The 20,171-nt window shown below is 38.6% G+C and overlaps 1 protein-coding gene across 3 annotated transcripts in view; it reads left to right on the top strand.

Annotated features, from left to right (window-relative positions):
• Positions 1–20,171, top strand: part of PRORP (protein only RNase P catalytic subunit) — a 54,537-nt gene that overhangs the window by 16,674 nt on the left and 17,692 nt on the right. For all 3 annotated transcript variants that reach the window (XM_054197809.1, XM_054197810.1, XM_054197808.1), the window contains exon 5: positions 8,148–8,255. In XM_054197809.1, coding sequence (XP_054053784.1) covers positions 8,148–8,255 — 108 coding nt within the window. The remainder of the gene's footprint in view (positions 1–8,147; positions 8,256–20,171) is intronic.

Here is a 20,171-nt window from a genome sequence, read left to right as displayed (position 1 = left end):
TCTGTATTGTCCTTGCATTATCTAGAATGTATAAGAAGAAATTGAGGTAAATAGAAGAAACTGAAGAATTTCACCAAGGTTTAAGAATGGCATACCTAGATAAAATATTTTTTTCCTGTTCATTAGCTGATCACAGAGGCAGACAGAACCATAAATACGAAGTGTGAACAGTAACTTTTAACTAAAGAATTAAACTAATATGAATTATCTGAGTAGCTTTTTTAAAAGTATTTTTAAAGAGATTATTTTATCAGGAACCTCTTGGATACACAGTCCTTTACTTGCAGCTCATGCATTCCACTAAGGATCTTGAGACATGTTTACATAATGCAGACTGAATACACTGTCATCCTTTTTTAAAGTGTTTGCTGTCTCTGAATATTGCAAAGTTCTGTGATAATACTTCTAAAGTGAAATCAGTGTGAGCACATACTGATTTAAGACGCTTTGAAAAGTTACCTCTTGGAATTTAAGCATTATCGAATGGTCCTTTACCATTTGGTCCTTTGGTTCATTACCAAATGTCCTTCTAAGTTGAGGAGCTGGTCTCCAGGTGTGGTCAAAGACAGACTCTTCTGATGCTGGAGGTGCCTATGTGGAATTGTCTAATACAGGGCTTCATTATAATTTGTGGTAATGGGAATAGCTTAACTGGTTATAATAATTTCATGTTATCTAGCCAATGCCTTATCTCTTAGGATTTGATTAGATTTGTTTTAGAACATCAGCAATTTTAGCATATGTTTTCATTACACTATGATGATCATTTAAGTTATTGCAGTTCCTCCAGAAATCTGTAAAATATAAGTGTGTTCTTCCTATATTATGCATTGTTTCTGATGCTAAATTTAATTTGGTTTTGTATTTGTCATTTGTTTGGCTTCTTCTGTGCCATCCTCTTTCCTAAATATCTGTAAAATATTTCATATATATTTGAATTAGTACAGAACGTTGAAAGATGCTGTTAATTTTTTAGCATGACCCTTTGTTTTTTCTTTTCTGCCTTTTTTAAATGCTATAACTAGTTCAGTGGTTTAGTAGCTTGTTATGAAGTCTTGTGTTAGTTTTTTTGAAAATCTGGTTAGTGACATCTGGTTCTGTTTTACCTACTTTTTCATTGACACATAGAAAGAATTTCGAGAGATACTCTTTTGCAAAAGGTGTGCACAATAAAGTCTATCAGATCATATTATTCCAGAAGGTTTGCACAATTTTTAGTGACTGGTTCAACCATATTACAGCGTACACAGATGCTGGCTGCCTACGTTTAAAATGCTCTGGATTGTTTCTAGAAATATTAAAATAGGGGTAGAACATGTGGTGCCATCCGGTCCCCCAGAACAGTTGCTGTTTCTCTTGAGATGGCAAATATTAGTTAGCATAAGCATTTGGTAGCAGTGTGATTTTTAAACTAGCATAAGTAGCTTTACCACCCTGCCAGCTGTTCATTCCTGCTCCCTTTGGCCCCTGCAAGTGTGCCAGGAAACAAGTGAGCACAGCGCCATGGTAAGCAGGGCACAAACCTACATGAAAAAACAATGTTTTGTTTTCTTGTGGGTGTTTTTTCAGCCAGACAAGTTCCTTGTTCAGATTTGCTTCAACCGCTTGTACCAGCATAGCAGAGAAAGCCGCATGGAGGTATATCTGGCTGTCTGATATTCATGTAGCATTTTTCCACATGGGTATTACGGACTGTCTGTAATTAAGTGAGGCTGGTCTGCCTCACTCACTTGGGACAATGTCTTTTCTATGACGTGCATGATGCATTGCTTTTTATTATTCCACTGTCTTTCTGTAATGCCCATTACATTGTATTTAAGCATGCATTCAAGTCAATCTGTCCCCTGTTTAGCAACCTGTTAGGTGGTTTGCCCTAAGAAGAAAAGATTCCAAAATAGTATTTTTAATTTTGAAAGCACTGTGAATTCAAAATATTTCTGCCTTTGCAAGGTTTTGTTTGTTCGTCTCTTTTAAAAGAAAGCTTGGTATGGTCCATTTCTATGCTCTTGTACTTACGATGGCAACCTTGCAAAGATGAGGGTGTTTTTCCACTGAGGATAGCAGCACAAACTGCTTGTTCCTCCCAGAATTGCGCTGCCTGGATTGTTGAGGTCCAGGTTTTGCATGGACCTTGTGACTGACCTGGGGCTGCCTGGTGTAGGCAGGCAGGAACAAGTCCCGTGACAGCACTGCCTGCTGCTGATGGAGGACTACGAAGAAGAGGCAACACAGAGCACATCTCAGCCGGGCTGTCAATGTGCCTGTGAGTGAGCACCTTCCTGTTTGTGATGCTATCCCTGAAGGCTACAGCCACAGGAGTTTGTGACTTCTGGGTTATTTGTTAACTCTAGACGCATGTAACAGAGGACAAACAAATTGCGTACAATCCAGAGTACATAGTGATACGATACACAAAACTGAGAAAAGCCTTCCTGCTTATGAGGGTTTGAAGGGGATTTCCAAGCTTTGAAACTGTGGGGGAAATATTCAAACCCTTCAGGCATAGCAAGAAATAGATTTAAGAGTGCTCCAACAAGGCGCTTTAAAAAAAAAAATATTGGCTGGATTTCAGTTTGACAGCTGAATTTTATTTCTCACACTCTAATGCTCATTCCTTTGTTTTTCTTCTGATACCAAGAAACTGTGGAAAACAAAGCAACCCCCATCACTTTGTATTTTATGAAACTGTTAAAAAGTGAATGTTTTCATTTCTCTAAAAGCTGCTCTTACGGTGTTGAAAAACACCCTGTTTGATAATAAGGGTAGAGTTGCAGAAGTGCAGTATAATATTCTGTTAATTAGAATTTGCTCTTTCCTTGCACTTGAATATATTGTCATTTAATATGGAGAGGGAAAGCCCTACTTTTTCTGTTCAATAAAGCTTAAACTATTGTGAATGCTTCTGGAAACAATGTATTTTGAATACTGTAGTTTTGCACTTTTTAATGGGACTTTAGTGACTCTCCACCATTCCTGATGAGTGGGCATAAACTTTGTTGTTTAGCAGAAGTGACAAGTAGCCTTTTCTGCAATTGTATTAATAGGTTTTGGTTGGGTTGATTTGTTTTTTGTTTGTTTTTTTTTAAATTCCCCCCGCACGTTTTTTTTTTTTCAAATTCCATGTGTTGGCATGAGCATAATAGCCTTTTTTTGTATTTAAAAGTCCTCTATGGATTTGCTCCTGTATCTCCTTTGTATGTTATATTACTTTGGTTTTGGGCATTTAGATCAGTAGACATTTTGGATTGTTGAAGAATTTGAGAAATACCATGCTGTATTTCCTATTTAGACTTGAGGAGAAAAATGCTCAATGATCTAACCTTTCTGTGATACGAAACTTGTCAAACCCTTAGGTCTGTTACAGACACTAAAATTATTTCAAAATACTCATTTCAGTTACTCTCATTGCTCTTATCAAAGGACATGCTTGTTTAGCTATGTTTTCTTTGTTTTGTCTTCAATTGTAATGTTTATTTCTATGTTATCATACTTAACATAGTAAATCTGTAAATACTAATAATTAATTCCTCCCCTCTTTTTGTTGTGCTTTTAAGGCTTATAGTCTGTGTGTGCACTGATGTTGGAAGCAAAACATACATTTCTGGTTTTAAATGTTTTTACAGAAGTTGAAATAGTATTAATACTCTTAGAAAAAAGACCTCTTTTCAGATTTATTACTACTGTTATTTCAAATATTATTGTCTGTGTAAGCCAGACTTTTGAAGTCTGAGGTCACACTTTTAAAAAAAATAATAATTTAAATGAATGGTTTCAAATAGCAAAACCAATCTTTTTTCTTTCATTCTTTTTCAAACAATAACTCCTATACTTCAGTTTTTAAAAAACAGCCTCTGACTCTTGTTTTGCTGCAATACTCCAGGCTGAGCGATAAATCTCATAAAAAGTTGTAGTTTCACGATCCAGTCAGTGAGCGTAGTCAGGGCTACCTATGGGAAAAGTTGATCCCAGTTGTCTCACCTGCTACCAGTCTCATTCCTTTTTTGTGTCCTGGCTGCGGTTTCAGGCCAGGACAAACCTTCGTGCTGTGACCTGAACAGGGGGACTGGTGCGGGCTAATGACTGTTATAGTGGCTGAGTTCATCTTGGCTCCGTTAAGTCTTTCTTCTGCCAACAAATGTGTGTGTAGATGTAGATGTGTGTAAGTGTAGGTAGAGGAGGGGGCAAAGCTAGGACTGAATGTTTGAAGGAAGGGAGAAGGTAGAAACCCCTCTTTCTGTGGCAGCCCCAGTACATGCCCGTATAAAATAGCACATGAGTCATCCAGCTGGTGTGGAATACCAAAAAAATGCGACTGTTCTATGCTTTAGCCAAGATATGAATGGACTTGAGCCACCCACACGCTAGTGGTTACACAAAAAATTATTTTAAATATCTTTAATTCTTCAAGTCAAGATAAATTCCATCATGGGTTTGTTATGTCTGGCTCTTACTTCCAAATTGATTTAGTCAGCGTGGTGTCCATTTGCAAAGGTAAGTTTTCTTATTAGAAGGTGTGGTGAATCATTTCTAACAGTTGCGTAGTTGGCATTCCCCTATTTTCCCAGCTAGGCAATGGATGAAATCAGGTGGGTTTTTTAAAATTCCCTTTTCTTTTGTAGGTGGTGTGAGACAGGATATTGGTGGAGCCTCCCGTGTGCACCCTGGGGCACTGTGCGTGTTCCTGTGGCAGGGAGCCTGGGCTGCTGGGGGACTCTGCAGTGAGGCAACAGCCTTCCTGTATTGCAACACTTCTCTGTACCTCCCGAGCGTTCAGAGCTGAATGTGTTTTTAAAGTTTTGTCCCTTACGAATTAAATGTAAGGTTTGCCGTGTTTGTTTCAGTGCTCTTACCGAGACAGATATGTTTTGCTACTTGTTGGCATGTTGCAAGGATTCATCAGAAGTGCCTCTTCTCATGTTCAGGAGGAAGTTTCCATGTAAATGTTCCTGTGGCATACACAGGGCTGTGCGTAGATCATATGTTGCATTCTCCATTTGGAAGAGGAAGCCTGTCTGAATAGCTCACGTCTTTTTGCTTAAACCAACCTGCACGTCATCGTTGAACTGCATTGGTGATTATTGTGTCTGGCTTCTCTTGATCAGCTGTACCCTAGCTGTAGCTGTGCTCTACTTCATTTACTGCTTATAAAGAAGATCTTCAGTTTCTTACTACAGTTGGCTAGTGAGGGAAATATCTTCAGAGAATCATGGGTGAATTATCTCTTTATTACTGTGTCTGTAAGTAAAATCCAGACAAATCCTGATCTTTGAAAAAATCAGCATCCTTCAAATGGTATACTTGCTCTCTTATAGCATAAGTCTGTGTATGTTTGAATAACCTTTCGTACTACATAGCCTGCTGCTTATTCTTGGGCTTCGTCCTTTTCCTTTCCTGTGACCAGAGAGGATGGGAAATATGGCGACTCAAAAACTGTCTCCCAGGGGAGCAGACCTGCATCTTCTCTGTGGTTCTTTATGTATTTTTCTTCTGCAAAAGGAAAGGAGCACTCATGTTGCTGGGGAAATGTGGATGGTGAGAAGAAAATGAACAGATCCTTGGGGATTTTCAGTCTGTCTAAGGCTTTTCACTGGAGTCTTCTGTATTTGATGACATAAATTAAACTGAGCCATTTGTCTTCTGCACTTGTTCTGCTATTAACTCCTCATCTCCCTGTGTGCATGTCTCCTGTGGCAGCAAACTTTCTCTCCCTACTGCCTTGCAGGCAGTTTACTGGTAGTGTGGCAGAACAATTGAGCAGATCTGGGAGTCTTGTCAGAGGCATGCTGTCGGGCACCTTTTGAGAAAGGAGTAGGAGATGTGGCCAGGAGGAAATGGCTGGGAAAGGTGGAGTGGCCAAGGGAATGACCCTGAAAAGGCTGCAGCTTCTCCCCAGTTTCAAAAGTAAACCCCAGAGAGACAGGAACTGGCTGCCGGGAGGTGCTGAGCCTATCCTGGTGCCTCTCAGCAGGACCCTCCTGGCAGCGTCTCCTCCATCTGCCCTGCCTGGAGAGGACAGGGAGCCAAGCAAAGAGTGGGCAGAGGGGAGCGCTGACCCACCGAACTGTTACTCTACTCTGCCCGTCAGGGAAAACCCATACATTCAGGAACTGCTCCAAAACTATTGTCACTTGAAATAAAATACCACTTTAAAAATTCTCCACCAAGTGTTTGTTTTATATTGAACAGAGCCCTTGAAGACAAGCTTACGTGTACGTTATACTTCGTAAGAATGTCTACTTGACTGTAACCATGTTACTTCAAATAACATTGGTGTTTGTTGGCATTAGAAAAATAATACTCTGTCTCTATTGGATTGTTTACCATGCATTTTCATCTGCTTCCGCTTCCTTTTGTCTTTTCCATTTTCACTCATATTTGTCTCAAAACTCTCCTATTTTACCTTCATTTGGTCTGTGTGTGTTTTCCTTTTTTTTTTTTTTTTTTAATCTTTCCCACATTTCAGATGGCCGTCCAGTATTACAGTGATGACTCGTCTGATTTTGAACCATGGGGAAGACCACTGGGTGGCATAAGCCCAGAAGTCAGGCATCCTTGTTGTTTGATTTTGCATTTGTTTTTCCTCTTTTGTAACTTCCTTTCTGTGTCTTGGTGTCCCTGTCAGATGACGATGAGAATATTTATTCACCTACATAAAATACATTGAGATTGGGGCTGGGGGGCAGGAGGAAATACTTCACAAGTGCCAGTGATTTCTTTTTGTTTGAGATGATCGTTTTCTTGCCCAGCTTTTTATACTTTCTCAATAATAACATTTATTTAAGCCATGGAGAAGTGAAAGATCACATAAAAGGCAATTGATTCTGGTGGTGCTAGATGAACCCTGTGTTGTTTGTGTTCTTGTCAGTGTCCTTTTGACCATACACCTCATCTCACATGGTTGGTTTGTACTCTTAATACAAGTAACCCTTTTCCTAGATTAATTTGTCGTAAGCATTGTGACTAAATTTGAAGTTGGTGATCATTTGTTACTGCCTGACAGCAATGTATTTTCTGGACAAATAAATTCTTTCATTCCTTTCTGCGAGGAAGAGCTGTAAATGCTGTATAGGTTTTTCTTTGGGTGTTGAGGGCATGTTTTTTCTTCAGACTTATCTGTTGCTATATGGCGACATGAGTGAAGGCAAGATTAGAAAAGTGCATCTTGAATTTTGAGCAGAAAGCATGACATTTGCAACTGTTTTGAGTTTCTATGAAAGTTCATTTATAGCTTTGGAGTGTTGAAACCTCTATTACCTGATAAATAAGTCTTACCTGTTACTAGAAAGGTAATTTATGAAACCAGGTCACTACCCATCAGGATGGATTAGGGTTCCTGTGTCTATTAAAAACAGTCAGAAGCAGGAAATAGAAATTTAGTGCAAGTGTCTGCTAAAAGCACTAAATCTTTCCTCATAAATCAAGGGAGGTATTCCTGAAGATTTTATTATTACTTTGTATTCTGTTCCCCTCCTACGGGGTCTCAAGCCTAAAGCAATTGTGGTTTTCCTTCTTTTGGAAAAACTGGATAGATGCTGTTGGTTTGCTCAATCGCTGCATTTCTGACCTAGTAGGAAAGTTCCTTGTTTTACTGGCTTTCAAGATGTGTATTTCTCACAAATGGAGGTCTGTGTTTCTAAGTGCATTTTTATTTAAATAAGGTCTGTTATCCAAAGACTGGCATTCAGAGATTTCAGAATTCTTGCAGAGAAACTAAATAAAATGCTTCTTTTACATTTGGAAATGTTAAGAGTTAGTGATAGTGTCACAGTCTACTGGTATGTAAAGTTGCTTTGTCTTGCAGCTGTTGTGTAACAATGACTATAGCGTGTATCTTTATAAAGTGTACAGTTTGGATTATAATTTTGAAAATCTGGACGACTGTAAAGCTTTGGGTTTCAGTTGTAATGTAATTTAAAATTATATTGGAAGTATCCACTGTAGCACTTCTGGCTTTTAAAGATTTTTGTTGTTGTCGTTGTGGTTGTTTTAGCAAATACACAAGTAAAGACGTGAAATGTAGCCAACGAAGCAAAAGTGGAAGATTTAGGCTTTGTTTCTCTTTCTTTTTTTAATAAAAACTGAATGAAATCTGTTTCTGTTAAACTCAACATATTCATCCCCTCTGTTTGTTTGTTTGTTTATTTCAGGAATTTGAAGCCTTTCAAACATTTGTGGAAAATCGACTTCCGTTTGATATTGTTATTGATGGACTCAATGTTTCCCACATAAAACCCAGAAGGATGCAGTGTGAAAATGTAAGTGCTGGTTAAATATTCATTAGGAGTTTTGTGTATGCTTAGGCTCATTGTAAAACAATTAGTGCCTCATTATTACTTACTCTCTTGAGAAACTGATCAAACATTTTTGTAGCACATGTTATAATGAAGGTCGAAGCATTATTTAGACTTCACAAACGAAAAATTATGAGTTTGAAGGTGGTTCTTCTTACGTATTTTACTGTATTAGCCGTAAAAAATCATACTTAAATTTCCCCACGTATGCAATGCTCATAGTTACAACTAAGTTATTGATAATAACATTATTAAGACATACATTGTGTGAGTGTATATGTTTTCATAATAATAGGGATTTTGGGGAGCAGAGTAAATCTACCAAATAGAAAATTTAGTCTAATATAGTTATGCTGGTAAGCGTTCTTTTTAAAATAACGCCTTACTTAGTTCAAACCACATCCTGTACAAGTTTAAACTTTATTTCGCTTCTTATTGCCTTAAGCATTTAATTCCTGTTCTTACAAGGGCAGCTCAGAAGCTTCAGTTCTTTCCACTTGGTAATTTTGAGAAGAATAATCCTGCTTTTTTTACCGATACCTATTTTTGAGGATTCTTGGCAGTCCCCTTTAGCATTTCACTAAGAAACGGCTTAAGGTTGGATTTTGTTTTTTGTGTTAGTCAAATATTTACTTTAAATTAGGAATAATGAAGTAGCTGCTCAGATGTATTCCAAAGGCAGAATTTAAATTTTCACGCTCTTGAAATTAAAACTAATTTATAAAAAAGAGCTTGATAATAAAGGAAGTCATTTACTTCTAGCAATTACAAGAAATAAGTTTTTGTGCTAAGAACTACTTTAAAACTATTCTTGAGAAGCAGGATATGCTTTCATATATGTAGATAAAAGCAGCTGAGCTAGGGAGGTTAGGTAAACTTGCTGAAAGATGTTTGTTTGAGAGCTGCAGTGAAGTTTCATGAGATACTGGCTCACAAAGAGGGTACTTTCCTTACTATGAAAATAGAAAAGGAAGTTTACAAGATGTTTGCATGGGATCAGGGAGGAAGTGTTGATTATCTGAGAAGAATCACAGGCAGCGCGTAGTGGCACAATACATAAGGCTTAGAAAGACAGATCTATGCTGCTAAAGGGGAACAGAAACAAACCTTCCTCAGCGCGTGCCTGACCCAGTGTGGGAACTCTGAACAGGATCCTGGATGTTCTGTAAAAGCTGGAAGCAATGGAGAAAAGAGCTAGCCTGGTTTTGCAGGATAATTACTGCTGATTCTGATCAGAAATCTTACTATGAGGTACTACCATGCTGAACAGCGTAAACTGCCTTTGAGTTCCTGCATAGCTTCTGCTGTAATGGAAGGACTTTAGGATCCATGATGCCAGGGAGCTCCAGTATGGAGGCATCAACTTCCCATTTAGGTTGTTCCATGTAGATACACGTCAGATGTCTCTTGAATCCCAGGTATATAGGAAGATCTGCCTTTCCTTCTGCACAACAAAACAGTAACTTGGGCTTGCCCCATCTTACCTCCAGAGTAAGATTCTCTAAGCTAAAATTTACTTGTTCTATGAGATACGTTGCTACTAATTATTATTGCATGTTGTCATGCATAAAAAATGTTAATCACTGGAGCTTCCACAAGCTAGTCTTTTGCTGCTCCTGTTACTTAGATCCTGTTTTTGAGAGTATGGAGTCATTACATGAGATAGGACGCACATGCCCATTACTGCTGCCTTACTATCTGTAGATATTCACTGGCTGCATAGTACCTTTTTTGGCATGGGAAGTGTATATTTGCACTCTGAGCAACAAAATAGCTCCTTCACTGCTCAAAAGAAATACTCTTCTTGACATATGAACTACTAAAGCCCTTTTCCTGGATTGATTGATATAGTTTTAAATTATTTTTTATGATAGATGTCTTTATGCACTATTACAATATTAACTATTGAATTTACTTTTTTTTTTCCCAACTACAAACATTGTTTAAATGCAAGATCAGGCTGGATGCTAGCAAATCCCGTTTTATTTCTCCATGACACTGAACTCCTGTGTTGTAACATGTCAGGAGAGGACTGCGTCTTTGTTCCTATTTTGGATACTCTGACAAGAAGCATGTATTCTTGTTTTCTTGCTCTCTTTTTCAAGACTGCTAAAAACAGAAAGAAAAAAAAAAAACAACCCAAACCCGCAAAGTAGAGCAATGCTTTCTTCTGTCTCCAAACTTTTCTTCCATCTGAGGGAAGGGAAGGCCCCAGAAATCTCTGCATGTGTTGCTTTCCTGGTTAGTGGTGTTGCTGCCAAGTTGTCCCCCGTGCTGACCTCTCTGAATGCTGTAGTGTCTCCTTTGAGGGCTGACTCTGCCACAAAACATCTTCTCTTGGAGGCTGCTGTCCTCATGGTGGAGGCAGAAGAATGAAAAATGCAGAGTGTCAGGTCTGGGGCATTCATGGCATGCCTTATTAAACTCTTCAATGCACCTAGGGAAACATAGTGCAGAACTGAGAGGATGGAGAGGAGAAATGGTGGCAGCGCACGAAGGATGGAAAAAAGCTAAGGGTGATGGATGCCCAGGTCGAGCTGGCTGGCTAGGACAGCATGACTGGCCCATTTTGAAGAGTGGCATGCTGTGACTCCTTAGTGACCTCTGCTGTTCGACTTGAGAGAGAAAAATAAAGGAGCATTGTTTCCAAGGACCTGTGTTAAAAGCTGCCCAACCCGTGTTTTACATGTCAAAAAGCTAAATTATTTTTAGTCTCCAGGTGAGAGTCAGTCTATGCTCTTTTCAAAGGTTCATCAACTGCAGCTGTTAGACCCAGTCAGGATATTGTTTTATAAACTTTCCTGTTCCAGTGTATAGTTTAGTATGCAGAGAAAATGAGTTTGTTGCTCTCCATTTGTAACATACTGTAAGTGTTACTGTGTGCAGATTGTTAGGTTTTTTGGACCATGTTCTTTCTGTGCTTTAGAAAGAGTAGCAAAGCAAGAGGCATTGTTAAACACAGGAGAAGGCCGAAGATTTATGTGACAATATTATGGTAATTTAAATGCATTCTAGTCTCTATTTAAATTGAACAAAAAATACTGTTCCACTTTCTGATTTAGCTTTAAGAACTGTAACTGTTTTGCTAAAGACCAACTCTAGGTAATTCTTAGCCATATCATTAAAATAAGAAAACATTGATAAAATATTCCTTTCTTTTTCAATATCCTAACATTTATAATGTCATTTAGGCATTCCTTAGGCATCTTGGGGAGGGGCTTGCTTGTGTAGACAAGGCACGAGTACCTTGAGGGATGAGAAGAGAAGGAAAAAAACCAGAAGTTGAGGGAATGATTTTTACTCATTAAATCCCCGAAGTGTTCTGACATTCTGGAAAAGTAGATGTGTGACTTCCAGTAGCCCCCAGGCAACTTTAGTCCGCACAGCCAGCACTTACTTAGCAGATCATCATGAATATTATTGACTTGGCAGATTTACAGGAATATTCTGTGGCAATTTCTCTTGGATGTGACACGTTCAGTTTGTAATTACAATCCGCTTTTTTTCCAGGTTGGTTTTATACTAGGTCTGTTTCCTGGTACAAATCACCATGTGGCTGCATCAATTACTGACAAAAAGAGGTGGTAGCATGAGGGTGGGAACAAAGATTTTTGAGGGCTAGGGAATGGTGAGATAATCTGTTTTGAAGTCACTGCACACGCAGTGACTGTAAAACTACAATGCTGGACATGAGCCAGCACCTCTTTTCAACCCTTTGCTTCCTCACTGCAGCATTTTAAATTAGACATTAAAGTTGACCCCTAATTAAAAGATATCATAGAAGGGAAATTATTTTTGCTATATAATCCAGACAATAGAAACAGACTCCCATAAAGTCTAAAATCATTCAGTCTTGTCTTTTCCAGTGTTTTGTGTATTCTGCTGCTGTTTAAGACTGCACCTGATGTATGTGTGTTCGCGTTGATGAGTCAGTCACTGTTTGTACTGCAAACATGGTAGTTATAAACTGAGATGTCCTTGCAGTTGAACTAAGCAAAGTTGATTCAGGCGGTATCGTGAGGTTGGGTTAATACTTTCCTCCAGACGTATCTAACTACATAAATCCTTAGCCAGCACAATGACATTTGGTACTCCCTCTCCTCTGCTGCTGTAACCCCCACCTTTCACCTTGTAAAGGTCAAGAGAGGGAATTTCCACAAGCTATTCGTCCTGTTTTCTTATTAAACACAAACTGTTACATGATTTTTAAATGTATTTTTCCTGTTTATCACAATTTTATGTAGAAGTATTCTTTGGAAGTGAGGGGGAATCCAAGTCCAAGCAGGATGTCTAGGCTCTGGAGCATCTCGCTTTGCTTGCGGGAGAAGAGCGATGGAACTAGGATGAGCTGTGCTCCAGCTACCCATAGACTGTAAGGGCTGGTGGGGCAGGGGGGAGAAGGGGGTTGAGGGAACACAAGCAGCTAGTGCAATTTAAAGAGTACTTCACTATTTTTAATTTACCTCGAGATTGGTGTATTGTAAATGAGGTATGCAGCCAGCTCCTTCTTTAGTTGTACCCATCTGGTGTTAGATGTAACTGAATATAGATTTCATATGTGTGTTGGATCAAAGCTAACTCACAATTCCCTTCTTTAAACAGTTTGGCAGCTGGGGTCAGTTCTGCCCTGACTTTACCCTCTGTAATCTTTATATTAAACTCAGACATCTAAAAGATTGGTAAAATAGTTCCAGATTGAGTTCCTTTAGGCTGACAATGCACAAAAGAATAGTTTTTGCTGTTGGCATATAGTTCAAAGTGGTTGCTCCAAAACTTAATCAGCATTTCTATAAAAGGACTACATAAGTTCATATAATTCCCATGTAAATTGCAGTAGGCCTGTAGAACAGCTGAGGAAGCCAGATCCTTGCTGGTCCCCTCCCATCCCATCCCAGTCTGGTGGCAGCAGCTGGCATGCCACCCCAACCACGCCTCCTGCCTGCAGCAGCTTCTGCCAAGAAAGCCACCAGACCTGCCCTCCTGCACCTCTCACAGGCTGTGACTGCTGTAGTTGGGGGTGCTCTGTGACAGGCAGAGGGGACAGGACAAGCTGTTTCTTGTCTCTTCCAGGGGAAAAGTGGCAGACTTGTTGAGTGGAGGCTGCTCTCTGAATTGGAGAAGGGTTCTTTGACTAAACGAATTGTGTAGTCGCAAGTAGCATAGTAATAATGTGTGAACAGATTATTGCATTTTGGTTTTCTATATGTTAAATATTTTTAAAATAAACTTTGAATCTCCTTGATAAATATTAATATTACAGTTTCAGTTATCTAGTGGTTCTGTAGTAGTTATTGCTGGATTCCCTGCCTACTTTAGCAGTATGGAAAAGAATGGGTGGAGAGAGGTTGCAGCCTTGAAGGGAAAGCTGGAAGTGAGAAAAAAGTTTCATCAGGATAGGGGAGATAGGAAAATGGTGAATTATTTTGTTAAATTAAAAAAAAAAAAAAAAATGCCCCAACTGTGGCCACATAGTTGAAGAACCTTGAGGAATTATGCTTTGTTAATTGAGCTCAGACCCATTGTTTTGGTGCGCACTTTATTCACATTTTCAAGGCTTGTTTTCCAAATATAAAGACAAATATCAAGACAAAAATAGTAACTCCTCAAATTAAGTTAAAGTTAAAAAAGAGGGGAAAAAAACCCCAAACCCAAAACAGGGCACCTATGGCCTATCATTCTCTTGGGTTAGTGACCCAAATCAATTTTGAAACATAATTTTCTTTCCTTGAAATCTCATCTCTTGTGCCTGTAAATCCTCTGTGATGAAAAAAGAGGGCAAAAAGGTATTGGAGCTTGTAGTGTTTGGGGAAAACATTAAGTAAAACTTTCTCTCCTGAGTTCCACTTACTAAAAATTATCTTGAGGCCACAAAATGCACAAAGAAATTAACACCTGTGCATACACATACGCTCAGATTTTCATGTGGTAATTTTTCCCAGTCTTCAAGTCTGTCTTAACTGTGCAATATGCATACGAGAGATCAACTACACAATTCGCGAGATAGTGATACTTGATACAAAATATAGGCTCTACTATACGAGCTGTCTTGCAAAACAAGCAGTTATTAATAAATTTGACCCAAAAAAAGTCATGCATGGAAATGAATATTTTTTTTCTTTGACTCATTTGGCAGCATCTGTGATTTGTTCAAGTACTTTACCATCTGTAAATGAAGCAAGAATTAAGTAGATCCATGAGTCATTCTCTATTCAGAATCAATACATCCAACAGAGGTCTTATTTGTCATACTGTGACAGTTCATCAATTCTTCCTCCCACCAACTCTTGTCTTAACACTCACGAAAGTAGTCAGACATGTGTTTGTTCATTTGCTCCCAGCATTTGCCATCTCTTTTTTTTTTTTTTTCTGCCTTCTTATGGTAGTCCAAGTTTGCATTTCCACAACAACGAAACATTTGTGCTATTGCTCAAGATAGGAGAGATTTCTCTCTCTGCAACATGTGTTTCATTCTTTAGACCTGTACTTTCATTTCCTTTAAGTATTGCACAAATCGTAAAGATGAAGATTCTTGGTGTTTTTACTGAAAATTACCTTCAGCCTCTGTGTAACATGATCTTAGAAGAGAAAGCTGAAGCACTAAGGGGTACCCTTGAAACTTCACCTATTTTTAGTGTTAGAGATGTGTGAGTGGAACATTCAGCATTGCATTCATCTCTCATCACTTAATTTCTGGGGTTCCTTGAATATCTGAGCAGGTGGACTGAGTCAAGTTCTTCTCTGAAGCCACATATAAGAGATTGATACTGATATGCTGAAATCTCCCCCCTCCCTTCCTATATTGGGGCCATCCTAAAATAGAATAGATCAAAAATTTTGGTCACCAGAGGCAGAAGAGCAAGGCTGTTAAGCTTCTCAGGAGAGGTGAAGGAGACTATATTTGTTTGCCTGGGAAGCCTAGGGCAAGGGCCTGGCCTACAAGTCCTTCATTCTCTGCTTGCAGTTCTTCTGAAACCTGACAGTTTCCATTTGTGGCTAAAAGAGAAATAAAAGATCATTCAATGTATTCAGCTTTGTATACCAGTACACAGTAGATGAAGGTGTATCGGACATGAGTGTGTCAGAGGTTCTAGAACCTGGAAGTGGTGGGCATGCGTGCTTCCACTGAGGAAACACAGGTGTTGACTACGTACCTTGAGCCACCAAGTTTGGCTCTTCCCATAGCGGTATGCTCCAACATCCTTTGCTGCTTCTGCAGCACCAGGGGGGACAGTAGGAGATAGATAAGACTTCTTAAGAAAGCAAATACAAAGTCAGACTGGCTGCCTGTGAGGACAGGGAAAGTTTCTCAAAACTTTTAACTGGTGAAATGGCGGGAGGCTTGCAGGATTCCCTGACTAAAGCCCTCAACAATTGACTCTAAGCAACTATTTTTCCTTTCAGAGGTTTCCAATCTGATTTTGCATTTCCTGGTGAGAAGAACAGAGCAGCAGAAACTGAGCAGGTTAAAAAAACCTGACTATTAGGCATTTTGACAACTTTTCCTGGTTGTTTTCTCCCAAAGTCACATACTTCCTGGTGTTGCCTTCCTTTACTATTTGCAACCTCTGTTGCTGACTATAAAACTGAATAAAAACCATGTGATTAAATTAGTCATCTCTATCGTTTTCTGTCTGGTAGTTATAATTTCTACCTTTGTATTTGGCAATATCAGCAAATCAAAAGTTAAGGTAAGTACAGGAGCACCCAAACACTCCTCTTTTTTTTTTTATGAGGGGGAATTGCATCATATCTTTCATAACAAGAATCCTTCTAATCGCTAGGAATATAAGCTTCAAAGTCAGCAGAGCAGAATGAACGTGCCTCGATGATTCATGTCCCAGTGAATTTAGTAACTGTAGCAACAGGTTGTTTGTTGTACGTTGTAGAGAAGTCCTACCGAAATCTGAGTGATGAAGTCCAATGGAGGTATCTTCTAGACTGGACGAGTTTCAGTCTTGCTGTTTTCACTTCTCCCTTAGAAACCACAAGATGCGTTTCCTTCAGGCAGCCTGACTGATTCACCTAATCACGGAACTGTTATCAGTGTGGCAATAAAAGATGTGCTGGGCCTCTAAATTGGAAACCTGGTCTTTAGGGAACTGAACTGCTTCTTTACACGTGATTCTGTATGGAAAGTCTCTGTAATAGTGAGAGACTGTAGTGCTATTAAGATACGGGAAGCAGGCCAGAAAATGAGGATTGGGTTACTATAGGCCAATTCTGTGTTACAATAAATATTTGATTTGAGCCTGACAAATGCTGATTTTTAGTGTTGTCTTAAAGGTAATGTAGATAAAATCCACGGAACAACGATTGCATTCATTCATGTACCTCTGGATTTATTTATATATTTTGAAAAGCAATCAATTTTTGTTTCACACTTTGCTTTTACATCCGGTAGGCTATTTTTAAGTGGGAAAGAAGACATATTTGGAAGCTCTGTTATCTGAAAGAGAAAGGGTACAGTGGAACAAAAGCCTAAACTGCCCTTGAATTTATTTATGAAGTTATGAAAGCCTATATTTTTTGAACAGTAGGTTATTCCCAGGGATATCAGTATATTGACATGCTGATTAATGATCCAACAATCCAATTTTTTCTCTAGTTGCATCCTACTTCTAGAGCAAGAGTGGAAGAGACATTTATATATAGGTAATTAAATATATTTAAATTGAGGTTCCAAAATTATTATAACCTGCAGTGAAGTTTAAACCAAAGTTAAAGTAGTTTTATTTTTTTTTAATCTTAGACTCACAGAAAGTCAAGCATAATTGTCCGCAGCTTTTAATCTAAATCTCATCATAAACTGATTGTTTCATGTTGCCTGGAACATGGAAATAGGAACTCCTATTTGAATCTAGGAGACCAGTTGCACCAGAATTAGAATTCTGTGTTGGGAGCATGATCATGCTGTCAGTATGCTTGCTTAAAAGCAATTAACAAGAATTCCTATTTCAAACTGAACTTTTGAAAAATCGTAAGAACTCTTAACTCTTATCCAAAATACTGTTGCCTATACAGCTGACCTTTTGGATCAAACACTTACTATGAAAACCTCAGCTTTTTCCAGGATTGATTTTGTACATCAGATGCAGAGGTGACAGCCACAGGGCTATCCCTATTCTATCTTTTACTTATTTTATTTAAGGGTATGTTTTTGCAGCTCCTCCAAACAAGGGAGGGGGAAGGAGGCAGGGCAAAAAAAAAGTCAAAATAGTCCCTAGACTAATTGAGACTTACGCCTTTATCTGTGGTGTGAACCTAAATTACATCAAATTTGATTAAACTAATATGTTTACATGTGCTAATATAAAGAGGAGATCTCATTCAAGTACCTGTCACTTCTCTGTAGGCTGCTGCCAGGACCATGCCATAAGTGGAGTCAATTTCTAGAATTGATAAGAAGTTTTGTTATCCTCTTTGCTATTAAAAAGATAAGAGCATTTGTATTGTTTCAAACCAAAGTATCTAACTTGTCTAATCAAGACAATGGTCAGAAGTAGATTAGGAGTGCAAGAACAAGACAAGTTTGGAAGGATGATTCCAGTTGTTAGTGTCTCCCAGATTTTGTTACTCATTTAGGAACTCGTGGATGAAGGAATTGCATCTTGACTAGCAAGTTTAATTGCCATTAATGGAGTTTTCTTTGATACATTTATTTAATTATCTTCCCAACTTATTTTTGCCTTTGGTTTTGAAACCTGTGGCAATTAGTCCCACAATTATGTAGGATATGATAACACATGTGCTTTTGTTTGTTTTAAAGCTGCTGCCTGTTAATTTTGTGTGGTGGCCTCTGCTGCTTCTGATGAGAAATGGTGAATAGTTCCCATTTCCACTTCCCAGCTAAATTGCCATTTTACAGATCTCAAACAACTAGCACATATTCTTTTTATAAATTATTTGGAATAGAAGTTGCATACAATTGTGCAAGATAGGTATCACACAGATATTTGTTTCTTTTTCATTTTTAACTGTGATCCTTTCTTGATAGGGTCTTTGTTCCACCTGGCTGATATGATGACAATCAGGGTTACTACTGGACAAACGAGTAAGCCCCTTGAATTGGACTCAGGAGACCAGCATTTTATTGTGTAATGATTTATCTCCTATTTAATTGTAAGCAACACAGTTTGAAGTATCCCGCTCTTGCAAGTTACCTGTAGTTAATATAACAAGGCAAAGTTTCCTGTGGATTTTTCACTATTTTTTAAAATACATCATTATTTGTCAGAGAATGAAAGTTCCTAAGAAGCTTTTTTTCCTTATGTAAGTGTAAGAGATAGGACGAATATAAAATTTTAAATAAAATTGGAAATTAATTGCACCTCAGAAAGGTTTGGGAGTTTGCGTGTGCCACTGCAGCAATCCATCGCAGTCTCCCATGGATGATGTGTGGTGTGTCTCTGCTGTGGTTAAATTGCAACATAGCAAGAGAGATAGCAGGAGCAGGGAACAGTGATTTGGCACCATTCATCTAACTCCCCACCACCAATGCAATCGAAACATGGTCTAGAATAGTAGAAAATGTGAAATGCCTAGAAGCCCTGTAAGCGTGTCTATTAATGGTTATAGTCAGACCTGATCTATCCATACAAAATGTAACTAAGCTATTATCATACATGCTGGGATTTATAATGATTTTGTTGCTTGGTATCATGTGAGGAAAAAGAGTGATGTAGTAAGAATACCAGTACCAAGAACATAATAAGAAAGCTATGGCTACCTTTGCTGATTTTCAGGGAAAAAACCCCACCCGCAGGCTGATTTCTAGCACAGGCAATGCTAATCTACATGTGTTCTTGCTCTGTCATATAGAATGAACTCTGGGAAATACAGGGATTTTGGTGACTGCTTCTAAAAGAAAAGTCATATCAATGTGACCTGAGCTGAAATAAACTGTAGAGGAAGTCCTGAGTTGCAGGATCTCCTGAAAAGAAGCCTTGTATCTGCTTGGTCACCTCGTATACACGTCATGCTAGTGTAGCAGTGTAGCAGGTCGATGACTTACTGCTGCGGTCAATCTTCTGTGAAAAGCAGAAGAACTTTCCTTGGTACTTGCGGAAACTCTTTCAACACTTTTCCTTAGTTGCTTCTTTCTTAACCCGATATCCCCTGTTGCTTACGTGATTTTACAACTTTGTAGATCTTCTGGCTTGTATTTTTCTGAATGATAGAGAATGAACTGAAAATTTAAAACTGTATATATGTATTTACTTATTAGTAGCTACAGTGCTAACTGTTACACAATAGAAATCTTTACTCCCCATTCTCCAAGAAAGATGCCTACCTCAAGGTCTTAAAAATTAGTCATTGAAAAACATTATATGAAGATATAACCTTATAAGGCATCATTTGTGTTAGAGTTCTCCTTTTTATGTGGATCTCCATCAAATAAAAATTCATATTCTCTGTTATATAATATTATTTCCTAAATATGATCCCAAAAAAATTACATTTTAAATCACTTTGCTTAATCTCTGGCATTGTACTTACTGCCTGGTCTCATTCTTAGGAAACCTTCCTCTTCTTAAGAAATTCTCTATTTCAAATAATTTACATATTTCATACTAATCTTTACAAGTATCTACTGTTTTTTCCTTTCCATCCAGAAATACTAGCTTGTGATGCTGTTTCTTCATGATTATTCACCAGTCAGTTCTTTAATGATCCAAATAGTTCTTTTCGAGACCCGGGAGTCCTGGTGGACAACAGGATGACCATAAGCCAGCAATGTGCCCTTGTGGCCAAAAAGGCCAATGGCACCCTGGGCTGCATCAAGAAGAGTGTGGCCAGCAGGTCGAGGGAGGTCATCCTCCCCCTCTACTCTGCCTTGGTGAGGCCACACCTGGAGTACTGTGTCCAATTCTGGGCTCCCCG

The sequence above is a fragment of the Rissa tridactyla genome, chromosome 4 (assembly GCF_028500815.1).
Source record: "Rissa tridactyla isolate bRisTri1 chromosome 4, bRisTri1.patW.cur.20221130, whole genome shotgun sequence".
Classification (NCBI taxonomy): Eukaryota; Metazoa; Chordata; class Aves; order Charadriiformes; family Laridae; genus Rissa; species Rissa tridactyla.
This window is presented reverse-complemented; position numbering and strand designations above follow the sequence as displayed.